Below are 18,481 nucleotides of genomic sequence, written 5' to 3'. Positions count from 1 at the left end.
GCTCAGCAGTTAGAGCATCAGCTTGCGGTCTGGAGAGACCCGGGTTCAGTTCCCACTAAGGGCACGTACCTCGGTTGCAGTTGTCCCCGGCCCTGGTTGGGTCATGCAGGTGGCAGCCACTCGATGTGTCCCTTTCACGTCAATGTTTCTCTCTCTCTCTCTTTCTCTCTCTCTCTCTCTCCTTCCCACTCTATCTGAACAACAACAAAAATGGAAAAATGTCCTCGGGTGAGGATAAAAAAAAGAAAAAAAAAAGAATTAAATATCAATTTTATAACACAAGGGAAAGGAGTGTGAACAAGCAAGCCACAGTTTGTCACCAGCATATGTATAGCAATTGAGAGTTGCATCTTTCCTGTGAAAACACTTTAAAAAAATAAGTTTAGCCCTGGCCGGTTTGGCTCAGCATCTGCCCATGGACCAAAGAGTTCCAGGTTTGATTCTGGCCGAGGACACCTACCTCAATTGTGGTTCGTCCCCAGCCCTGGTCGGGGTCGTGCAGGAGGCAGCCAGTCGATGTGTCTCTCTCACATCAATGTTTCTCTCTCTCTCTCCACCCCCAACCCTCTCCCTCCCTTCCACTCTATCTAAAGATAAATGGAAAAAATATCCTTGGATGGGGATTAAAACATAATATTAAGTTTTTAAAATTCCATAGCCACTACAAGCTCCCCCTCCCATTCTATCGGAACAAAAAATGGAAAAATGTCCTAGGGTGAGGATAAAAAAAAAAGTAATTTGCCCTGCAGCAGAGGACTGTTCAGTACAGAGGCTTTTATGACCATCTGTGTTCTGCGTCTCCCTCTACCTTTTTCTTTCACAAATTGAAGCTGTAGAGCTAATGAAATAACAGTAGACTTTGTAGGGAAAGAATACCTCAGGAAAACTGAATCCACTAATAAGTCCTCATTCTTCGAAAAAATGTCATTGTGGGTTATGGGTCATGATTATCATAGATTAGCTATCAGCCTGCTGAGTGAAGAATCTTATATCCATTCCTTTTGGTGTCTTATGGTGATCTTGACCCAAAAAACAAATTAGTCCAGCCACCGGCCAGGGATTACACTTGCAGTGCGTGCCATGTCACGGTCTCTTACACAGCGTCTGCTTCCAGATCAGTTTTTAGTGTCTGACTGTGACCTCTGCATGTATCCGCAAATATTCTCATATTACAAAAAGAAAAGCCCACAAGAACGTGTTTACTAAACCAATGTTGATCATGGGTGTGAGCATCATTTCCAGGGTAGCCTGTCACTAGAAAATATTAATTTCAATAAATTCCATGGTCACCTGGTCGGTGTTGCTCAGTGACTAGAGTGTTGGCCTGTGGTCCAGAGAGACCCGGGTTCAGTTCCCGCTAAGGGCATGTACCTCAGTTGCAGTTTGTCCCCGGCCCTGGTTCGGTTGTGCGGGTGGCAGTCACTCGATGTGTCCTTTTCACGTTGATGTTTCTCTCTCCCACTCTATCTGAACAAAAAATGAAAAAAATGTCCTCGGGTGAGAATAAAAAAGAAAATTCCATGGTCGTCTGGCCGGTGTGGCTCAGTGGTTGAGTGTCGACCCATGCACCAAGAGGTCACCGGTTCAATTCCCGGTCAGAGCACATGCCCAGGTTGTGGGCCAAATCCCCAGTGGGGGGCATGCAAGAAGCGGCCGATCAATGTTCTCTCTCATTGATGTTTCTATCTCTCTTTCTCCCTCTCCCCTCCCTCTCTCTAAAATAAATAAAGATTAAAAAAATAATAAAAAAATAAATTTCATGGTTTATATTTGCAAGAAAAAAAATATTATGTCTATCATGTCTTTGATTTCCCTCAGATGTGTGCATCTCTAAGCAATAAAGCACCGTTAAATTATGAACGTGTTCCAACTCCATATCAATGATGTCATACGCTGGCTTTCTCTCTGCATCTTGCGTTGTCTGCTCAACTTTGCTCTGACGTTCATCTCCAGTGTGCATGGCTGTATCTGACTCTTTCCCACTGAGATACATTCTTCTTTGCAGAATTACATTTTATGACGTTTTATTCTCCTGTGCAGAGGCATTTGGATTACTTGAAGTGTTTTGTTATTACAAAGAATTGTGCTGCGAGCATTTCTGTACATGAAATCTTTGGCAGCTACGTAGGGGTCGCTTGGGATATAACTAGGAGAAAAATTGCTTTGCAGGATGATGCTCTGTTTCAGGCATCAGCACAAGGGACCAGTTTCATTGCTCAATATCCTTGTGCATCTTGGTAGGGGGGAACTCTTTGTTGTCTTGGTTTTAGTTTTTCATTTCCTGATTATTAGTGATGTTAAGCATCTTTACATATGTTTTCAACCCCTTTTATGTGAAGTGCTTGTTGATAGGTCCATTTTTCTTCTGGATTTCTGCTTCTCTCCTGCTTGATTTTCAGGAGTGTTTTCTAAAGGCCGGACTACCGTCCTCTAGCTCTGTGCTCAGAAAGAGCTTCCCTCCCCGTCTCCAGTGCCCTTTCACAGGAAAGTTTTACATTTTAGTTGGGTGAGATTTATCAGTCGTTTGGGGTTTTGTTTAAATAATTCTTACATTATTATGAGAACATTATGCTATATTCTCTTCCAAATGTTTGATGTTTTAGCTTCAAACATGTAATCCTTGACACGCATGGCACCGATTTTCCCTGCAGTGAGACTCGGGTCCGATTTCACTCTCCCCTCGTGTCTTATGAACAGCACCCACGCTCATTGATGCGTACGCCTCTGCTCCAGTAATCTGCAATGCCACCGCTATTTTCTAAGTTTCTAGACATGAGTGAGTTTGTTTCTGGTGCCTGCTATGAGCCACTGATCTATTTTCTTACCTCTGAGCTGACCCCACACCCTTTTCCTCATCACTTTAGTGAATCTTTATATTTGGCAAGTTCTCTCACTTTGTTCTCTAGGGTCTCTTATTCTGAGAAAAGACACTGCACATTTTGCTACTTTATTATAACTGCTACAACTAACGTGGCAAGTTCCACGAAGAGTCCTGTGTCTCATGGATTTCAACATTGACGTTCCTGAGAAAATGATTCTAATTTGAAGTGATCAAGGTTAGCATTGCGAGTCCTAAGCCACATTGCCATTGTGGCCTCTTGGTAGGATGTGTTCTCTCCCATCTGTCAACCTCTAGTATTGCCTGTTCCAAACCACTCTCTACCTGCAGCCTGAAGAATCTCTGAAAATGTAAATATAATCATGTCTTTTGAAAACGTACAATGGTTTCCTGTGGCCTTCAGAAACAAGTCCAAAATCCTTAGCCCCTCCAGGCCCTCCATGATTGGACCTTAGCTTCCTTTTCAGACGTGTCTCTCCCTCACCCCTTTCCTCTGGTCACACTTTGCGATGTCATTAGCATCACACCCTCCCACCCCAGCTCACAGCTGTGTAGCCTTGTGTCCCAAAGTTCCCTTTGGAATAGCTGGAAGACTGTTGATGCTTCAAGCATCTCCCATCTTTCCTCTGTCCTCCTCTCTGCTCTCACACTTACACTTTTTTTTTTTTTTCAATATCATGAAATGATACCATCTTGCCCATCATGAGGAGTTTTGAGGAACTCATTCAGTGTGGAAGCTGAGGATTGTAAACAACAGAATACTGATGAAACATGGCTTTAACGATAGGTATTTGTTTTTCTCACAAAAGAACAAATTCACAGGAAGGTGGATCCAGGATTGAATTCAGCTGCTCAATGATGTCAGGGCAAGTTTCTTTCTTTTCACTATTCCCTCATGGTCACAAGGTGGCTGCCAGCAACAAGAAGGTGGCAACAGCTCCCAGCACGAGAAAGAGGAAAAAAGTCTTCTCTTCATTATTGTGCATTTTATCAGGGAGGAAAATATTGTCTCAGAAATCAACTATGAGACTATCTTTCATGAGCCCTTGGTCAGAACTGTCCCAACTGCAAGGGACATGGGGCAGTTGAGTGTCAAACTGCTACTATAGGAGGCTGCCTCTGCCCAGGAGGAGGAGCTGAGGGACTGGCCTTGAAAAGTGCTGATCATGACCTTCCTGCTTCTACTGTGAACACTAATGGTCCTGACCTTTCTTCTGTATGGATTTGTGGAGGCAAGGTACCCTAAATTCAAGGCTATTTCAAATCTATTTGCTAGTACCTAGAACTATTCTGTCCAATATGGTCACCAATGGCCACATACAACTTTTTAAAATTAAATTTACACTAATTAAAATTCAGTATAATTTAAAATTCACTTAGATGTTTAAGTGTCTCTTTTTTGAAACCCGGGGAGTGTTGGCTGGTTTATAGACCAGCTCACTTTCATTCAAGCAAATGTGGAATGAGAGAAAGGACATGTGTCCCCTCAGAGCAAGACTGTTAACCTGCGGGTGACCACCTCCGGCGGACTCGGCCGCATCTGCACGGGTCCTCATATTTATTTCATTTTAAATATGGAACCTTCACGAATTTGCATATCATCCTGGCACAAGGGCCATGCTGACCTTCTCTGTGCCGTTCCGATCCTAGTCCATGTGCTGCCAAGTGAGCACTGCCCAGGTTGGTTTGACTGCATGTGACATTCTGGGCCCAACGAGGAAGAAAAATGATTAAGTGTCTAGTAGAGGTTGTTCTTTTGAATCATTTTAGCTGCAACCAAAGCAATGCTCTTTCTACCCCTAGTGACTTTACATGTTGTTCGTAGCTGCTCTAGTGGTTATTGCTGCTCAAATAGCGAATCAAACTGAACACTGAGGGTAGTTTTTGGTTTTCATAAAACCATTTTAATGAGACCATTTCAAGATATAAAACAGCATTTAGAAAAGTTTAGAAAGATATTATTGAAAATGGTGAGATTATTAAACTTAAAAGACTTTATTTATTTATTTATTTATTTATTTATTTATTTAATCCTCACCCGAGGACACCTTTCCATTTTTCGTTCAGACAGAGTGGGAGAGACAGAGAGAACCATCAAAGTGAAAGGGACACATCGAGTGGCTGCCACCCGCACAACCCAACCAGGGCCGGGGACAAACTGCAACCGAGGTACATGCTCTTAGTGGGAACCGAACCCGGGTCTCTCTGGACCGCAGGCCGACACTCTAACTGCTCAGCCAAACCAGCCAGGGCTAAACTTAAAAGACTCTTAAAGTGTAATATATAAAAATTATTGCAATTTTTTGCCCTGGCTGGTGTGGCTCAGTTGGTTGAGTGTCGTCTTGAGTACCTAAAGGTCACCAGTTTGATTCCCAGGCAGGGCACATGCCCCGGTTGTGGGCTGGATCCCTGGCAGGGGAGGGCAGGAGGCAGCCAGTCCATGTTTTATTCTCTCTTTTCCTCTCTTTTCCTCTCTCTCTAAAATATATATACACAGTCTTAACATGTCTTATAATGAATATATGATTCTTTTACAAAAACCAGAAACTATACTAAGACAAAAGAGAAGAAACCATCACCTCTAGTAGCCCACTTGCTGGAGTTCACTAGTGTTAACATTTTGGTGTATATGTTTCCACATCTTACTTCTCCATTTATCCATTTACATTTGTTTAATTATCAGAGAAATTAAATCTGTTTTAGAAGTTGTTAAAAGTGTACTGCAGAGTGAGCACGCTTCTACATCTAGCGTGTACATGTGTACAATGGATTATGTGCATGTACTGAGTAGGTATTGTCCACACATATTTTTAATAAACTTTATTTCTATTTGTTACAGAGTATATAATTTAATGAAATATACTTATATAAACAGCCTGGTATTGTAGGAAATTACAGTTTGTTGCTATCATAAATATATTGCTGGGTGCAGTCCTCTTATTTATTTAGGATAATTGCTCAGGACTCTTAAGACAGCGAGACTCAGGGCTCGGGAAGCAGAGAGCAGCCGCCTCCACAGCGGCTCCAGGTACCGCCTCAGGCCAGGCCAGGCCGGGGCGGGGCCTCTCGCTGGATCCTGCGCGCTCCCCGGAGCAGGCCGCTCCTCGGGCTCTGGAGCAGGTGGAGAGACAGGGTCAGGCACATGCCTGGCTTCCCAGGGCCTTTCCAGAGACAGGAGAGATGCCACTGCCCTTAGGTGACCCCGCCCCTGAGCCTCCCCTTGCCCAGGTCATCTTCCCAGACTGCAGGCCCCTCACCTGCTGGCTTTGCCTCAGGGGGTTCTAGATGCTCCAGCTTGACACAGAGGACGTGGGCAGAGCCCACCTGGTGTGAGGCAAGAACGCTGACTTGCACCAAGGCCTGCTGCACCTCGCACCCGGGGAAGCGTAGTGGCGGGCCGATACCCTGCACCTGGTCCGGCCAGGCTCCCATCACAGAAGCTATGGCCCTGGGGGAGGCAGGAGGGCAGCAGAGTCAGAGTCCTGGTCTCTCCTCCCGCACGGCCCTCCCATGGCACCCTGGTTTGGGAGCGGGCCTCTGTGCCTGCCTGGCCCATCCAGGGGTCAGCCCCATCCCCGGCCCCTGGGGCTGTCCTGGGAGTCACAGGCCTGGTGACCGAGCAGGCTAACACAGAGTCTGTGTGAGTCTCCTCTTCCCCCCGAGAGCTGTCCTGGAGGCCTGTGCACTGCCCACCCAGCCCTCTGAGCACTGGGCACCTGGACTGAGGACTGAGACAGGGTGTGAGCAGCCTGCTCCCCACGTCCTGTTCTGGGCCTGGCGATGGTGGTCAGGGGAGTGGGTGCAGAGAAAGCAGGCAGCCCAGGACGGTCTGTGGTGGGGATGGGACTCCTGGGGACAGCTCACCCAGCCTCCCCTCTGGTTATAAGAGGCCAGGGAGCCCACCCACAGTGCTCTCTGACCCTGTCCTCCTGGAGTGGAAGCCACCAAACCTCAGCCCTCCCTTGGGAATCAGCAGACGTGTAAGATTAGGGTTCTGCCAGCCCCTGTCCACCCGCAGCCCTCATCCTGTTGTCACAGGAAACCCTCCTCCTTCTGGACCCAAAGACCACTCACTTTTTCAATTGGTCCTGGGGTGTGTCACCCTGGTCGTTATATGGCTGCATATTTCCAGATGTAGAGAACACCTGGATGGCATCAGATCTGATGGAAGGTGGGCAGCACCTGTAAATGACATCTAGTGTGACAGTCTGACTCGCTGACTAGAACTGAGGCCCAGGCTCTGTGTCTGCTTCGTTCCCTGAGTCAGGCTAAGTGTCTCCAAAGTGCCTGCTGTCAGTAGGAGCTCAATGCACATTGTCCAGTCAATGAGCTCCAACCAGAACCATCCGGACGTCTGAGTGGGCCTGGGGCCCCTGCTGTCCCCAGACATCCCTAATCTGGCCACACCAAGGACCAGGACAAGGACCAGCCAGGTGGAATCTCAAACTGCTTGACAGACATTTTCCCATGTGCTTTTCCAAACTCAGATGCCGCAGGCTGCCGATGGGGGAGTCAGGGCACTTCTCACGGGGAGAGAGAAATAAGTGCCAAGAACGGCCGCACATGCTCAGCAGCCCTCTCTGCAGAGCCAGGCAGAAGGTCAGACCTGCCATGGCTTGTCCCCACAGTAGTCCCTGCAAGAACCCTAGCAGGCTTATCCTCTATCCCCTGCTTTTCAGAGGAGCAAGCCGAGGCTCAGCGAGATGTGGTGCCATTTTCAGGACACAGGGCTAGCAGTGGACTGAGTCACCACCAGGGGGCGTGTGCTCACCTAGTTAACAGCTGGTCCAGGAACAGCTGGGCTCTGCAGAAGGCCGGGTGGATGGACATGAAGGTGGGGATGTGGGGAATTTTTCCACGTGGGAAAGCTGGTACCATGGACACCACCATCTTCTCCAGTGTGCCTTCCTGGAGGGCACACATCCTGCAGGCCTCACGGAGGTTAAGAGTTACCTGGGCAGCACACTGGGTGGGACAAGGAGGGACATCCAGTTGGCGACATCACCATGAACCCAGGAGGATGGAGGTCTGGAGGTCACCCTGGAACTGCCAGCCCGCAGGACATGTGCGAGAGGAGGGACAGGGGTGCCCATGCCCAGTGAGGTTCTAGGTTCTAAAAAAACATTGAAGTTTGGTGGATGGGGGATTGTTTATATAATTATGACCTAGGTGTGTTTTTAGCTGAGGAACATCAGACCTCCTGTATTAATAGTTTGTATGGAGGACATGGTCCCAATGAGTCCTCAGCACATCACCACTATAGAGATGTGAGCACAGAGGCTTAGGATGTCAGATGGCTGCTCAAGGTCATACAGGTCAGAACTGAGAACTGTCCTGCATGATGCTCCCTCTCAGCTACCTGAGACTCGTCTGTCCTGACATGGAGGGAGAGGGTCTGGGAACCTTGTCCCTCCCTGGTTTAGAGAGAGTATACAGAATTAACACACCTAGGAAAACCAATGACTTCAAAAAAGACACTTATTTCTCCTCCTTTTACATTAAAGTGAGTTTTGAGACTCTCATTATGGAGATCCCAGATTTTACGAAGGGGCCGATGCCTGGAGACTCCAGGCTGGAGAAAGCCGACCACGAGGCCGGGATCTGAGCAGGTGACACGGGAAGGAGCAAATCCACGTGGCTGGTGAAAAGCTGATAGTCAGTCCAGGTACCCCAGAGGCAATCGCCAATCAAGGAACACTGACTGCCTTGGGCAGCTTGACGTCAGATTGGTAAACATTTCAATGAGTGAGAAACCCCCAGGCCGGGGGGGAGCAAGGCAGCAGCCACCACCAGAAAGTGCTGTTGGCGACCTCACTGCCACAGCCTCTGGATGTGGATCCGCCTGCAGCTGTGAGGACAGCCATGTGCACGTCCTCCCCTGCACTGGGCGTCCATCTCTGAGGGACGGTATATACTGTGGTGTGGATTGTGTCACCCTATTTCCATGACTTTGGAACCCTGGAACTTCAGTGTGTGATTGAATTTGAGTGTTAGTCTTTAAGCAAGTAACTAAGGTCATGGAATTCAGTGGTGTGGGTGTTAATCCAATATAATCGGTGTCCTTTGAAGAGGAGGGGTGGACTCATGGAAGTGCAGAGGGGAGTCCCTGTGACACAGATAGAAGACGGCCGCCAGCCACGAGCCCAGGAGACAGCCCTCGGGAGGAACCAGCCCTGCTGACACCCTCCCCTCCCCCTTCTACCCTCTGTGTTCACACAGCCAGTGCGGGCCCACGTCACGGCAGCCCGAGCAAACTCCCACAGTCCCTTCGGACACACTCGGTGTTCCCGGCCGCCCTGCTGACATGGCACCTGGACTGCACCAGGGCCAAGGTCCGGCGGCACTGAGAGGGGCATCGCTGTGGCAGACGCCCTCCGTGTTGGAGGAGGTCTGCAAGGACAGGGGAGCTGCCTCCACAGGACCCCTGGGCCTGCAGTGCACCAACAAAACAGCAACATGCAAATGTGCTCCTGGTCTGCTGGGAAGGAAACAACTGTTTTCTCTATTGTTCCTGCAAGTACGTAAGGAGTGGCTTTCTACCCTCCTGTAGCCGGTGGGGGAATGGAGGTCCAGGTTCCTTGGTGCACGGGACTGTGGACACTCCAGTGGGAAGCCCTGGAGGTCCCCCGGGGAGTCCCCAGATTTGAGTCTGGGTTCTTGACCCTCTCTGGCATCTTGGGGGTTTGGGTGTGGAGACTGCCCTGGGCCAGCTCTCACCTCAGACTGGCACTGGCCGGCGTCGTTGGCCCGGTGCACCTGCACCCTGACCCGGTAGGTGGTGTAGTCGGGCCCGCGGGCCAGCACCTCAAGGATGTCCTCGCTGGAGCTCTGCAAAGACCAAGCCGGGTACTGAGGCAGGAGGATCGGGAAGCTTCCACCCCACCTGTGGTCCTGGGAAGTGGCAGACCTAGCAAACTGACACAGTCTGTGAGGACACAGTGAGGCTGATCCCAGCAGCACCCCTTGAACTAGCAGCAGAACCGAAATCATGTCAAGGTCAGCAGCACTGAAAGGCTGAGTCACTGAGGAAAACGACATCCTTCCTGGGCTGATATGGAGATGAACAAGGCCACACTCCAGACCTGGCCCGCCTCCTACTTGCTCTGTGAGATGACAAGTTGCAGAGACATGTATCCAATCCCTAATCCCTCCCATTTCCCTTTGCTACGAAACACCGTCAAGTGTGAGGGTGTGTAAGGCTTGGACACGGTCTGCAGGGACAGTCCAGCCGACTGCCCCACAGAATACCCGAGGCAGCTAGTTAAACAATGAAAACCAGCAAAACGCAAAGACAACATTTTTTTCTCTTCAATTCCAACAAATACGTAAAGACTGTATTTCTACCCTCCAGGAACCTGGTCAGGAGGATTGGAGGGACAGACTTCTTTGGGAGCGGGCCTGTGAAACCTTTAAGGCCCTTAGGGTCCTGGGTGTGGGCCAACCCTACCTCAGACCGGCTCTGGACGGGCTTCCTGGCCTGGTGCCCTCCTGTCTGGTACCGGTTGAAGGCGTAAGTGAACCCGTCAGCCAGCTCCTGCACGGTCTCTGGGGCGGGCCTCTGCAAAGACAGGCCCGGGAGGGTCAGGGGCCTGCATGGCCATTCCCCCGGGGGGAGATGCCCACTACAGATTCTTCCCCGAGGATCGGGCACAGAGGGGCTTCTGCAGACCTCCAGGTAGGAGGGAACAAGGTGACACCTTGACCCCAATTAACAAGTGGGCAGATGGACTGGGCCCCAGCACTCGCCTTCCCTTCCTGCCAGCCGGGACCTGGGCCATGAACATGACAGACCCGCCAGGCTTCCGACACCTAACAACCTGCTCCTGCCCAGGACGAGCGCCCCTCATCCCACGCTCTCCCGCACCACCCCCGACAACCATACATACCCAGGAGGAGGGGTAAGAGGGGTGGGGCTGCCGGGGTGGGACCCCAGTAGGGACCTGGCCTGGATGGGCCTGTCCTGGGCTGCCCTCGGGTAACTGAGGCTGCCTCGTGCCAGAGGACGAGGGCTGTCGGCGGTGGCGCCTGCGCCAGTTTCTACAGCAAGAGAAACATCCCTCACTCCGGGTTTTCTTTAGCCCAGAGCCTCGGGAGCTCGGGAAGCAACAGAGAAACATCCTAGTCTCCTGACTGTCTCCAGTCAACTGAACTGGATGGGAGGTTGTCTCTAGAATGAGGGTGCGTGGTTACCACTTCTAATTTCAGTTGGGGATCTGTCACCAAGGAAGTGAGGTCACTCCTTCAAGGTTCCGTGACCAGGGCCCCTTCCTCCAATCAGAGCCACTTAAAGCCCCCTCTGGGCTGTTGGCCACTCGGCCTTCTCCCCCAGGTCATCTCCACACCTGTACACCATAACCTACCTCAGCCTCCCCACAGCTCCTGGGACTGTCCCAGGTCCCCCGCGTGGAGAACGCTGAGTTCACACCTCCCTTTTCTTATCAGTTCTGTGCCCTGGGGAAGCCTTTGTTTCTCTAGGAGCCTCCCCAGTCTCCCCACCTGCACAGTGAGGATGATGCTAGACCCATTTCCTAAGGACATCATCAGGTGTGGAGGACATAAGCCTCTAACACCTGTGGGCAGGTGTCCCATGAATCTGATGCACAAACGTAGAGGTGGAAGGGTGACAAGAATGAGTGGACGCAGCACGAAACCCCAATCTAAACAGGCCTGGGGGCCAGCGTGGGGTCTTGGGGAAGTCACTGCCCACCTTGACCTCATTTTAGGTCTGCAACTCTAAGAGAATGAAAAATACAGGAAATTCAGATATTGTCATTCACTGGCCTAAAACCTTCCAGTGGTCTCTTGTTAAACCAGGAATCAGACCAAGTGCCTCATGCGGGCCATGTGGTGGGGCCTTCACAAAGGCTCTAGTGACCCGCCTCCTGGTGGGAACACCCTTGTGTGTCCGCCGAGTGCCTAGTAACTGCTTCTGAACAGCTGAGACTCAGCCCAGGTGAGGGCTGTCAGGGCTGTCACTTCTCTCGTCCTCTCATTCTTGAGTCCCCTCCTTTCTCAGCCTCTATTTCATTTTCTGTGCGCGTGTCTGACTCTGTCTCTGTCATATCTCTGGACCGGGCAGAGCTGCGCCCATGCTCTGCGCCGCCCTATGCAGATGCCCCACAGGAGAGCCGAGGGGGTGCCCAGCCAACAGGCAGGAACGCGGGCTCTCGGGCCCCACTGCGTCCTGACGGAAACCAGGCGAGTGACCTCGAGGGGAAACCTGTCCGTCGAGCCTCAGCTGAAACACATCTCCTGCTTCATGGAGACCTTGAGGCAGAGGCACCAGCCAAACCTGCCCGGATGCTGGTCCACAGAAATTCTATGGTGTTCATGTCTGTACTTACAGGTGCAAGGTTAGAGAGCAGTGTTGTTTGTGCCTCCGGTTCCCCATCGGACACTCGGCAATAATAAAAAATACCCTCCCTGAGGTTATGGAGAGTGTTGAAGAATTAATGTTTGACCCTAGCCGGTTTGGCTCAGTGGTTAGAGCGATGGCCTGCGGTCCAGAGAGGCCCGGGTTCAGTTCCCGCTAAGGGCATGTACCTCGGTTGCAGTTTGTCCCCGGCCCTGGTTGGGTCGTGTGGGTGGCGACCACTCGATGTGTCCCTTTCATGTCAGTGTTACTCTCTCTCTCTCTCTTCTTCCCACTCTATCTGAACAAAATATGGAAAAATGTCCTCGGGTGAGGATAAAAAAAAAAAAAAAAGAATTAATGTTTGAAAAATGGTGGGGACACCTGGCACATCACAAGGGCGGTGTGTACACATTTTAAATCAGTCTGAAGGTTCTCCCAGCGTCTGTAAGCGCCTGAGGGTGGGGACTAGCCCTGACCGAAGGTAGGAGGCCCTCCATACACACGATGAAGGAGGAGTGAGTGACACTTAGGAAGGCCTTGCAAACGTCCCCTCCTGCCCTGGCCTCACATCACCCATGTGAAGGGCTGGGGCAGCCCATAGGTCTGTGCGAGCCTGTCATGGTTTGAGGCCAGAACTTCTCAGGATCCTGGGGACTTCTAGAGAGTTGGGGCTTCCTGGGTGGGAGTGGAGGTGATGGTCAGGGTCAGCCAAGCCTTCACGGGGGGGGGGGGCAGGAGCACTGAGCTGAGGACAGAACCTGCCCCAGCCCCGGACCTGGGAGCCAAGAAGGGGAGCAGACCCTGCCCAGGAGGCTCGGAGGGAACAGCAGAGGCCAGGAGGAGACTCTCGGGTCCATTTCACCAGCTGTTCCTGCCGCGGAGAAGGCCCTGGGCTGAGATAGTTGAATGAGTCCTGTGAGTCTAGTAATCAACTTTTGTTTACAATTATACAAACAGGTGTCAAATATTTGAACCAGTGGACCTTGTTGCTGACTGAAGGCTGCAGGGCTGTCTGTGGGCCCGGATGAGGGCCTCACCTCCCAGGCGCAGCTGGAGGTCTGTTCCTGGTTCCCAGAGCAGGTGGTGATCTGCCCGGTGACATCTGCCTCCCTCGGGAGAAAACCTCAGCCTCCAAGGGCGGGGCCAATGGGGCGGTGGGGAGGCAGCTGCCAGCCCCTCCCCCCTCCCCAGCGTAAAACTACCTGCTCCCACAGTATCGTTCTGTCACCTGCTCCCACCAAATGCATGGACCCTGAGGAGAGACACTAAGCTAAGGAAAGGGAACCCATCACCAAAGGACAAATAGGGATGACCCCACTCACGTGCCGTCCCTGGTGTCGTCCTATTCAGAGATGGAAGCAGAAGGGTGGCTGCCAGGGGAAGGGAGGAGGGGATGGGAGTTCGTGTTCACCTTTGCAAGACGGAGAGTCCTGGAGGAGGGTGGGGACGGTGCACAGCGTGTGAGTACTCATACCAGTGAACTGGAGACCTAGAAATGGTTAAGGTGGTCTGTTTTGTGTTAAGTGTATTTTATCACAGTTATTTTCTTTAATTGAAACTAATGACCTGGGGCTGCCCAGAGTTGCAGTCACACTGACACCCATGTGGAAGGACATGTCCTGGGCAACCCTGGGGACAGGAGCTCGGGCAGCAAGGCCTCATCCACTGCCCTCCAAGGGCACAGAAACCTCCCTGGGGTGGCTTCAGGGGCCTGGGTGGGCTGCACTGAGCCTGGGTCTGCATCCGTGGACAGGGCAGGGGGAGGAAGTCCATGAAGGCCCGGCTCAGGGACAGTTCTCCTGGGTGTTAGAGTGTGACCTGGAGAAAGCCCCCAGGAATCAAAGATGCTGCCCTAGATCTCAGGAGAACACACCTCTCCTCCGTGGTTCAATGGAGTGTGACGCTGGGGTCCCCGCCGAAGACCTTTAGGGAAATGTCACAGTGAGTGCCTGCTGTCCTGGGACCCTGCTCCCCTTGCTGACTTCCGGGCATGGATCAGAAAATGGGAAGCTGTGGGACAGAGGCGACCCAGTCAGATTGTCCAAATGATCACCCAATGGCCACTTCTCTCGAGCTTCTAAGTCCACGAATACCTCGTGCCCACCTGCTCCTCACACCCCAAATGGTGGCTCCTGGTAAGATACCCTAAGACCCACCCTGGTCATCCTGACCCCATGGAGCCCCGTCCATGAACACCTCTGAGGACAGCGGGATAGCCATGTCCAAGGGATGGGCAGACATGGCCATATGCTTCCCTCACAGACTGCAGTGCCCATTTGCTGGGGCCTCTGGCCCTCTCCCTGTGGGCTAAGTAGTAAGTGGCCATGCTGGGGAGCCCCTCAGGGCAAGGAGCTACCTGTGGCCTCTCTGAGCTGACAGCGGCCTCCAACCCACAGCCAGCAAGAAACCCAGCCCTGTCCTGGCTGGTTTGGCTCAGCGGTTAGAGCATCGGCCTGTAGACCAGAGAGTTGTGGGTTCGGTTCCTGCTAGGGGCACATACCTCGGTTGCAGTTTGTCCCCGGCCCTGGCTGGGGTCATGTGGATGGCAGCCACTCGATGTGTCTCTCGCGCATCCATGTTTCTCTCTTTCTCTCTTCTCCCCTCTCTCCCTCCTGCTCTGATGCTAAATACAAAAATGTCCTCGGGTGAGGATAAAAAAAAAACAAACCCTCCCCCCCCCACCGCCCTCAGCCTACAATGGCAGGACCCGGATCCTGCCCACAACTGGAGTGAGATCGGAGTGTCTCCCTCCCTCCGGCACCCTCAGAGGAGGCCACAATCTCAGCCGAAGCCCAGGTTTGGTGAGGCCCGAATCAGGAACTGCGTACGCCGTGCCTGCTCCCGACTGTGAAGCTGTCAGATAGTCTCAAATGTGACTGTCACCAGGTCACTGGCACTATTGCTCCACAGCAAGAATTGACTAAGCCGCGTCTTTAGAAGTCAGGGCCCGTCTTCAGGTGACCGGCACAGAAGTAACTTCCTATCGGGGAGGATTGCCGGGTCACAGCACAGTGTCCTGGACGTGACAGTGACACGTTGCCATGTTGGGACACAGGAACCCTCATGGTGGGCTTGTCTGGCAAGGGGGCCCTGTCTGCCCTTGTTCCTGTGTGTAGGAAACGCGTTGGGAAGAGTGTCTGCCTCCGGAGCAGAGGGTGAGCTTGTTCTGGGCCCTGGAGGACGGAGATGCCGTCTCCCTGTGAGCCAAGGGCCGCGTCCTTACTGCCTTATTACAGAGGTGGGTCCCTAGCTCACTGCGCCTTCTCTGGGACGCCGCCGCCGGTGTGCACGCAGACGTCACCTGACCACTGCACGTCACCCTGTGGAACCGGGCTCAGGGATCTGGCACAGAAGTGGGGATCCTTCACTGCTGTGTGTAAGTAGATTCTCCTTTCTTGCTGACTGGAATGGGGCAGGAAGAAAGGGGCAAGCAAAGGAGGGGATGGAAAATCATGATTCCCCAGGCCAGGGCCAGTGTCGTCATGAGAGTGGGCAAACCTGACCTCAAGGCCCTGGTCAAATACGGGGCATGCAGAACTTCCACGGGAAGGCAGAGCTGGCTGGAGCCCACAGGCCTATCATCACAGCAAGGAGGGCCGAGGGAGAGGCTACAGGCGGCTCATCTGTTTCATAGGCTCATGCCAGCGAGAACCTCTATTTGATGTATTTTCATCCTTGGACTTACACATCCCTATCACCATTAGTGGCACCACCTCTGAATCCAATACTGCAAACGTGGCCATCCTCCTCCTGGCCACAGGACGAAGCTCCAAGTTCTGGGCCACTGTTCAGGGAAAGGGGCCTGACCTCAGTTGTGCAAAAGAGGCTCATCCAGCCCTTAAACAAGAGCTTAGTGTAAGCCTGGGGCTGCTGGTGACCATCTTCACCACGTCTGGGGAGGGACTCCTGAGCCCACAAGCAGAGGAGACAGAGAGATCACCTCTTTACATCCTTGTGTGAGTCCCTGGACCAAGCCAAGACACCTTCCCAGCTGTGGGAACCAGTAAATCCACTTAATTAAGGTACTTCTGTGTTAAGAGCTCTATATCTTGAGACTGATGGGCCCTCGCAGGCTGGGTGCATCCATGTCATCACCCCCCGGGCCCTCGCAGGCTGGGTGCATCCATGTCATCACCCCCCAGGCCCTCACAGGCTGGGTGCATCCATGTCATCACCCCCCAGGCCCTCGCAGGCTGGGTGCATCCATGTCATCACCCCCCGGCCCTCACAGGCTGGGTGCATCCATGTCATCACCCCCCGAATCCTCGCAGGCTGGGTGCATCCATGTCATCACCCCCCGGCCCTCACAGGCTGGGTGCATCCATGTCATCACCCCACGGGCCCTCACAGGCTGGGTGCATCCATGTCATCACCCCCCGGCCCTCACAGGCTGGGTGCACCCATGTCATCACCCCCCGGATCCTCGCAGGCTGGGTGCATGCATGTCATCACCCCCCGGCCCTCGCAGGCTGGGTGCACCCATGTCATCACCCCCCGGATCCTCGCAGGCTGGGTGCATGCATGTCATCACCCCCCGGCCCTCGCAGGCTGGGTGCATCCATGTCATCACCCCCCGGCCCTCACAGGCTGGGTGCATCCATGTCATCACCCCCCAGGCCCTCACAGGCTGGGTGCATCCATGTCATCACCCCCCGAATCCTCGCAGGCTGGGTGCATCCATGTCATCACCCCCCGGCCCTCACAGGCTGGGTGCATCCATGTCATCACCCCCCAGGCCCTCGCAGGCTGGGTGCATCCATGTCATCACCCCCCAGGCCCTCACAGGCTGGGTGCATCCATGTCATCACCCCCCCTGGACCCTCACAGGCTGGGGTGCCATCCATGTCATCACCCCCCGGGGCCCTCAGCAAGCGCGGGGCCTCCATGTCACTCACCCCCCGGGGTCCTCGGCAGGCTGGGTGCATCCATGTCATCACCCCCCGGGCCCTCACAGGCTGGGTGCATCCATGTCATCACCCCCCAGGCCCTCACAGGCTGGGTGCATCCATGTCATTACCCCCCAGGCCCTCACAGGCTGGGTGCATCCCATGTCATCACCCCCCCGGGCCCCTACAGGCCTGGGTGCATCCATGTCATTACCCCCCAGGCCCTCGTCAGGCTGGGTGCATCCATGTCATCACCCCCAGGAGGGCCCTCGCAGGCTGGGTGCATCCATGTCATCACCCCCCGGGCCCTCACAGGCTGGGTGCATCCATGTCATCACCCCCCAGGCCCTCGCAGGCTGGGTGCATCCATGTCATCACCCCCCAGGCCCTCGCAGGCTGGGTGCATCCATGTCATCACCCCCCCGGCCCTCACAGGCTGGGTGCATCCATGTCATCACCCCCCGGGACCTCACAGGCTGGGTGCATCCATGTCATCACCCCCCGGGACCTCGCAGGCTGGGTGCATCTATGTCATCACCCCCCGGGTCCTCACAGGCTGGGTGCATCCATGTCATCACCCCCCAGGCCCTCACTGGCTGGGTGCATGCATGTCATCACCCCCCGAATCCTCGCAGGCTGGGTGCATCCATGTCATCACCCCCCGGGCCCTCACTGGCTGGGTGCATCTATGTCATCACCCCCTGGGCCCTCACAGCCTGGGTGCATCCATGTCATCACCCTCCTCCAGGGGCTGTCACCATGGCTCAAAACAGCTCTCAGCATTCCCAAGCCAGCCCTCTTTCTGCGTTCACACCGATTACATCATTCTCTCATGAAAGTCTACCCACTCTTCAAGGCGATGCGACAGCTCTCCTCCTTCATGAAGCCTTCCAGGACCATCGTCCCAAGGCGCCTCAAGGGCCACGTGTCAGGTTTCTGCCTTGTCAAGGCTCCTCCCCCAACAGCTGGACTGGAAGGCCCCACAGGGCAAGGACTGCGTTAATATCTACCTCCTTCTGATGAGCGAACATTGCATGACTCAGTCCTAATGAACTTATAATGTAAAACACAAGAAAGTCAGCTGACAAGTGTGTGTGAGCACCAGTGAACATGTGCAAATGTCCCTCACCACTCTGCAAAGTGCAGAGGCAAACGGGTGGGAAGGAATGAATATGGAGCACCCTCCCCCTTAGCAAAACAAAACCTACCCCCCACCCCAAGGTTATTCCAGAAGGAAACTCCACCAACCGCAGTGGCACTAGAAATCTGGGTGAGAAAAGCATAGGTAAGGTCAAACCAAGGAGGTGGGGGCACTGGGCCACAGGGTGTAGCCAGACTTTGCCAAGAAGTGGTCCTTTGCAGGGCTAGCTGCCACTCCGCTAGAGCCAGCAGGGCGGGAGG

At 53.3% G+C, this 18,481-nt stretch overlaps 1 protein-coding gene and 1 non-coding gene across 2 annotated transcripts in view; both read right to left on the bottom strand.

Moving 5' to 3' along the window:
* Nucleotides 1-17,980, bottom strand: part of LOC118630599 (ral guanine nucleotide dissociation stimulator-like) — a 28,067-nt gene extending 10,087 nt beyond the window's left edge. The window contains exons 1-6 of the mRNA XM_036262454.1: nt 17,929-17,980; nt 15,893-15,978; nt 10,287-10,397; nt 9,557-9,667; nt 7,611-7,804; nt 6,914-7,021 (exon numbers count right to left, since the gene is read on the bottom strand). Coding sequence (XP_036118347.1) covers nt 6,914-7,021; nt 7,611-7,804; nt 9,557-9,667; nt 10,287-10,397; nt 15,893-15,978; nt 17,929-17,980 — 662 coding nt within the window. The remainder of the gene's footprint in view (nt 1-6,913; nt 7,022-7,610; nt 7,805-9,556; nt 9,668-10,286; nt 10,398-15,892; nt 15,979-17,928) is intronic.
* On the bottom strand, nt 4,408-4,512 carry LOC118631275. Its single transcript, XR_004959765.1, has one exon. It is a non-coding gene; the product is annotated as a U6 spliceosomal RNA (small nuclear RNA).
* Nucleotides 17,981-18,481: the final 501 nt, after the last annotated feature.

This window comes from Molossus molossus, unplaced genomic scaffold, assembly GCF_014108415.1.
Source record: "Molossus molossus isolate mMolMol1 unplaced genomic scaffold, mMolMol1.p scaffold_m16_p_15, whole genome shotgun sequence".
Lineage (NCBI taxonomy): Eukaryota > Metazoa > Chordata > Mammalia > Chiroptera > Molossidae > Molossus > Molossus molossus.
Note: the sequence above shows the minus strand (reverse complement) of the source record. Positions and strands in the feature narration are given on the sequence as shown.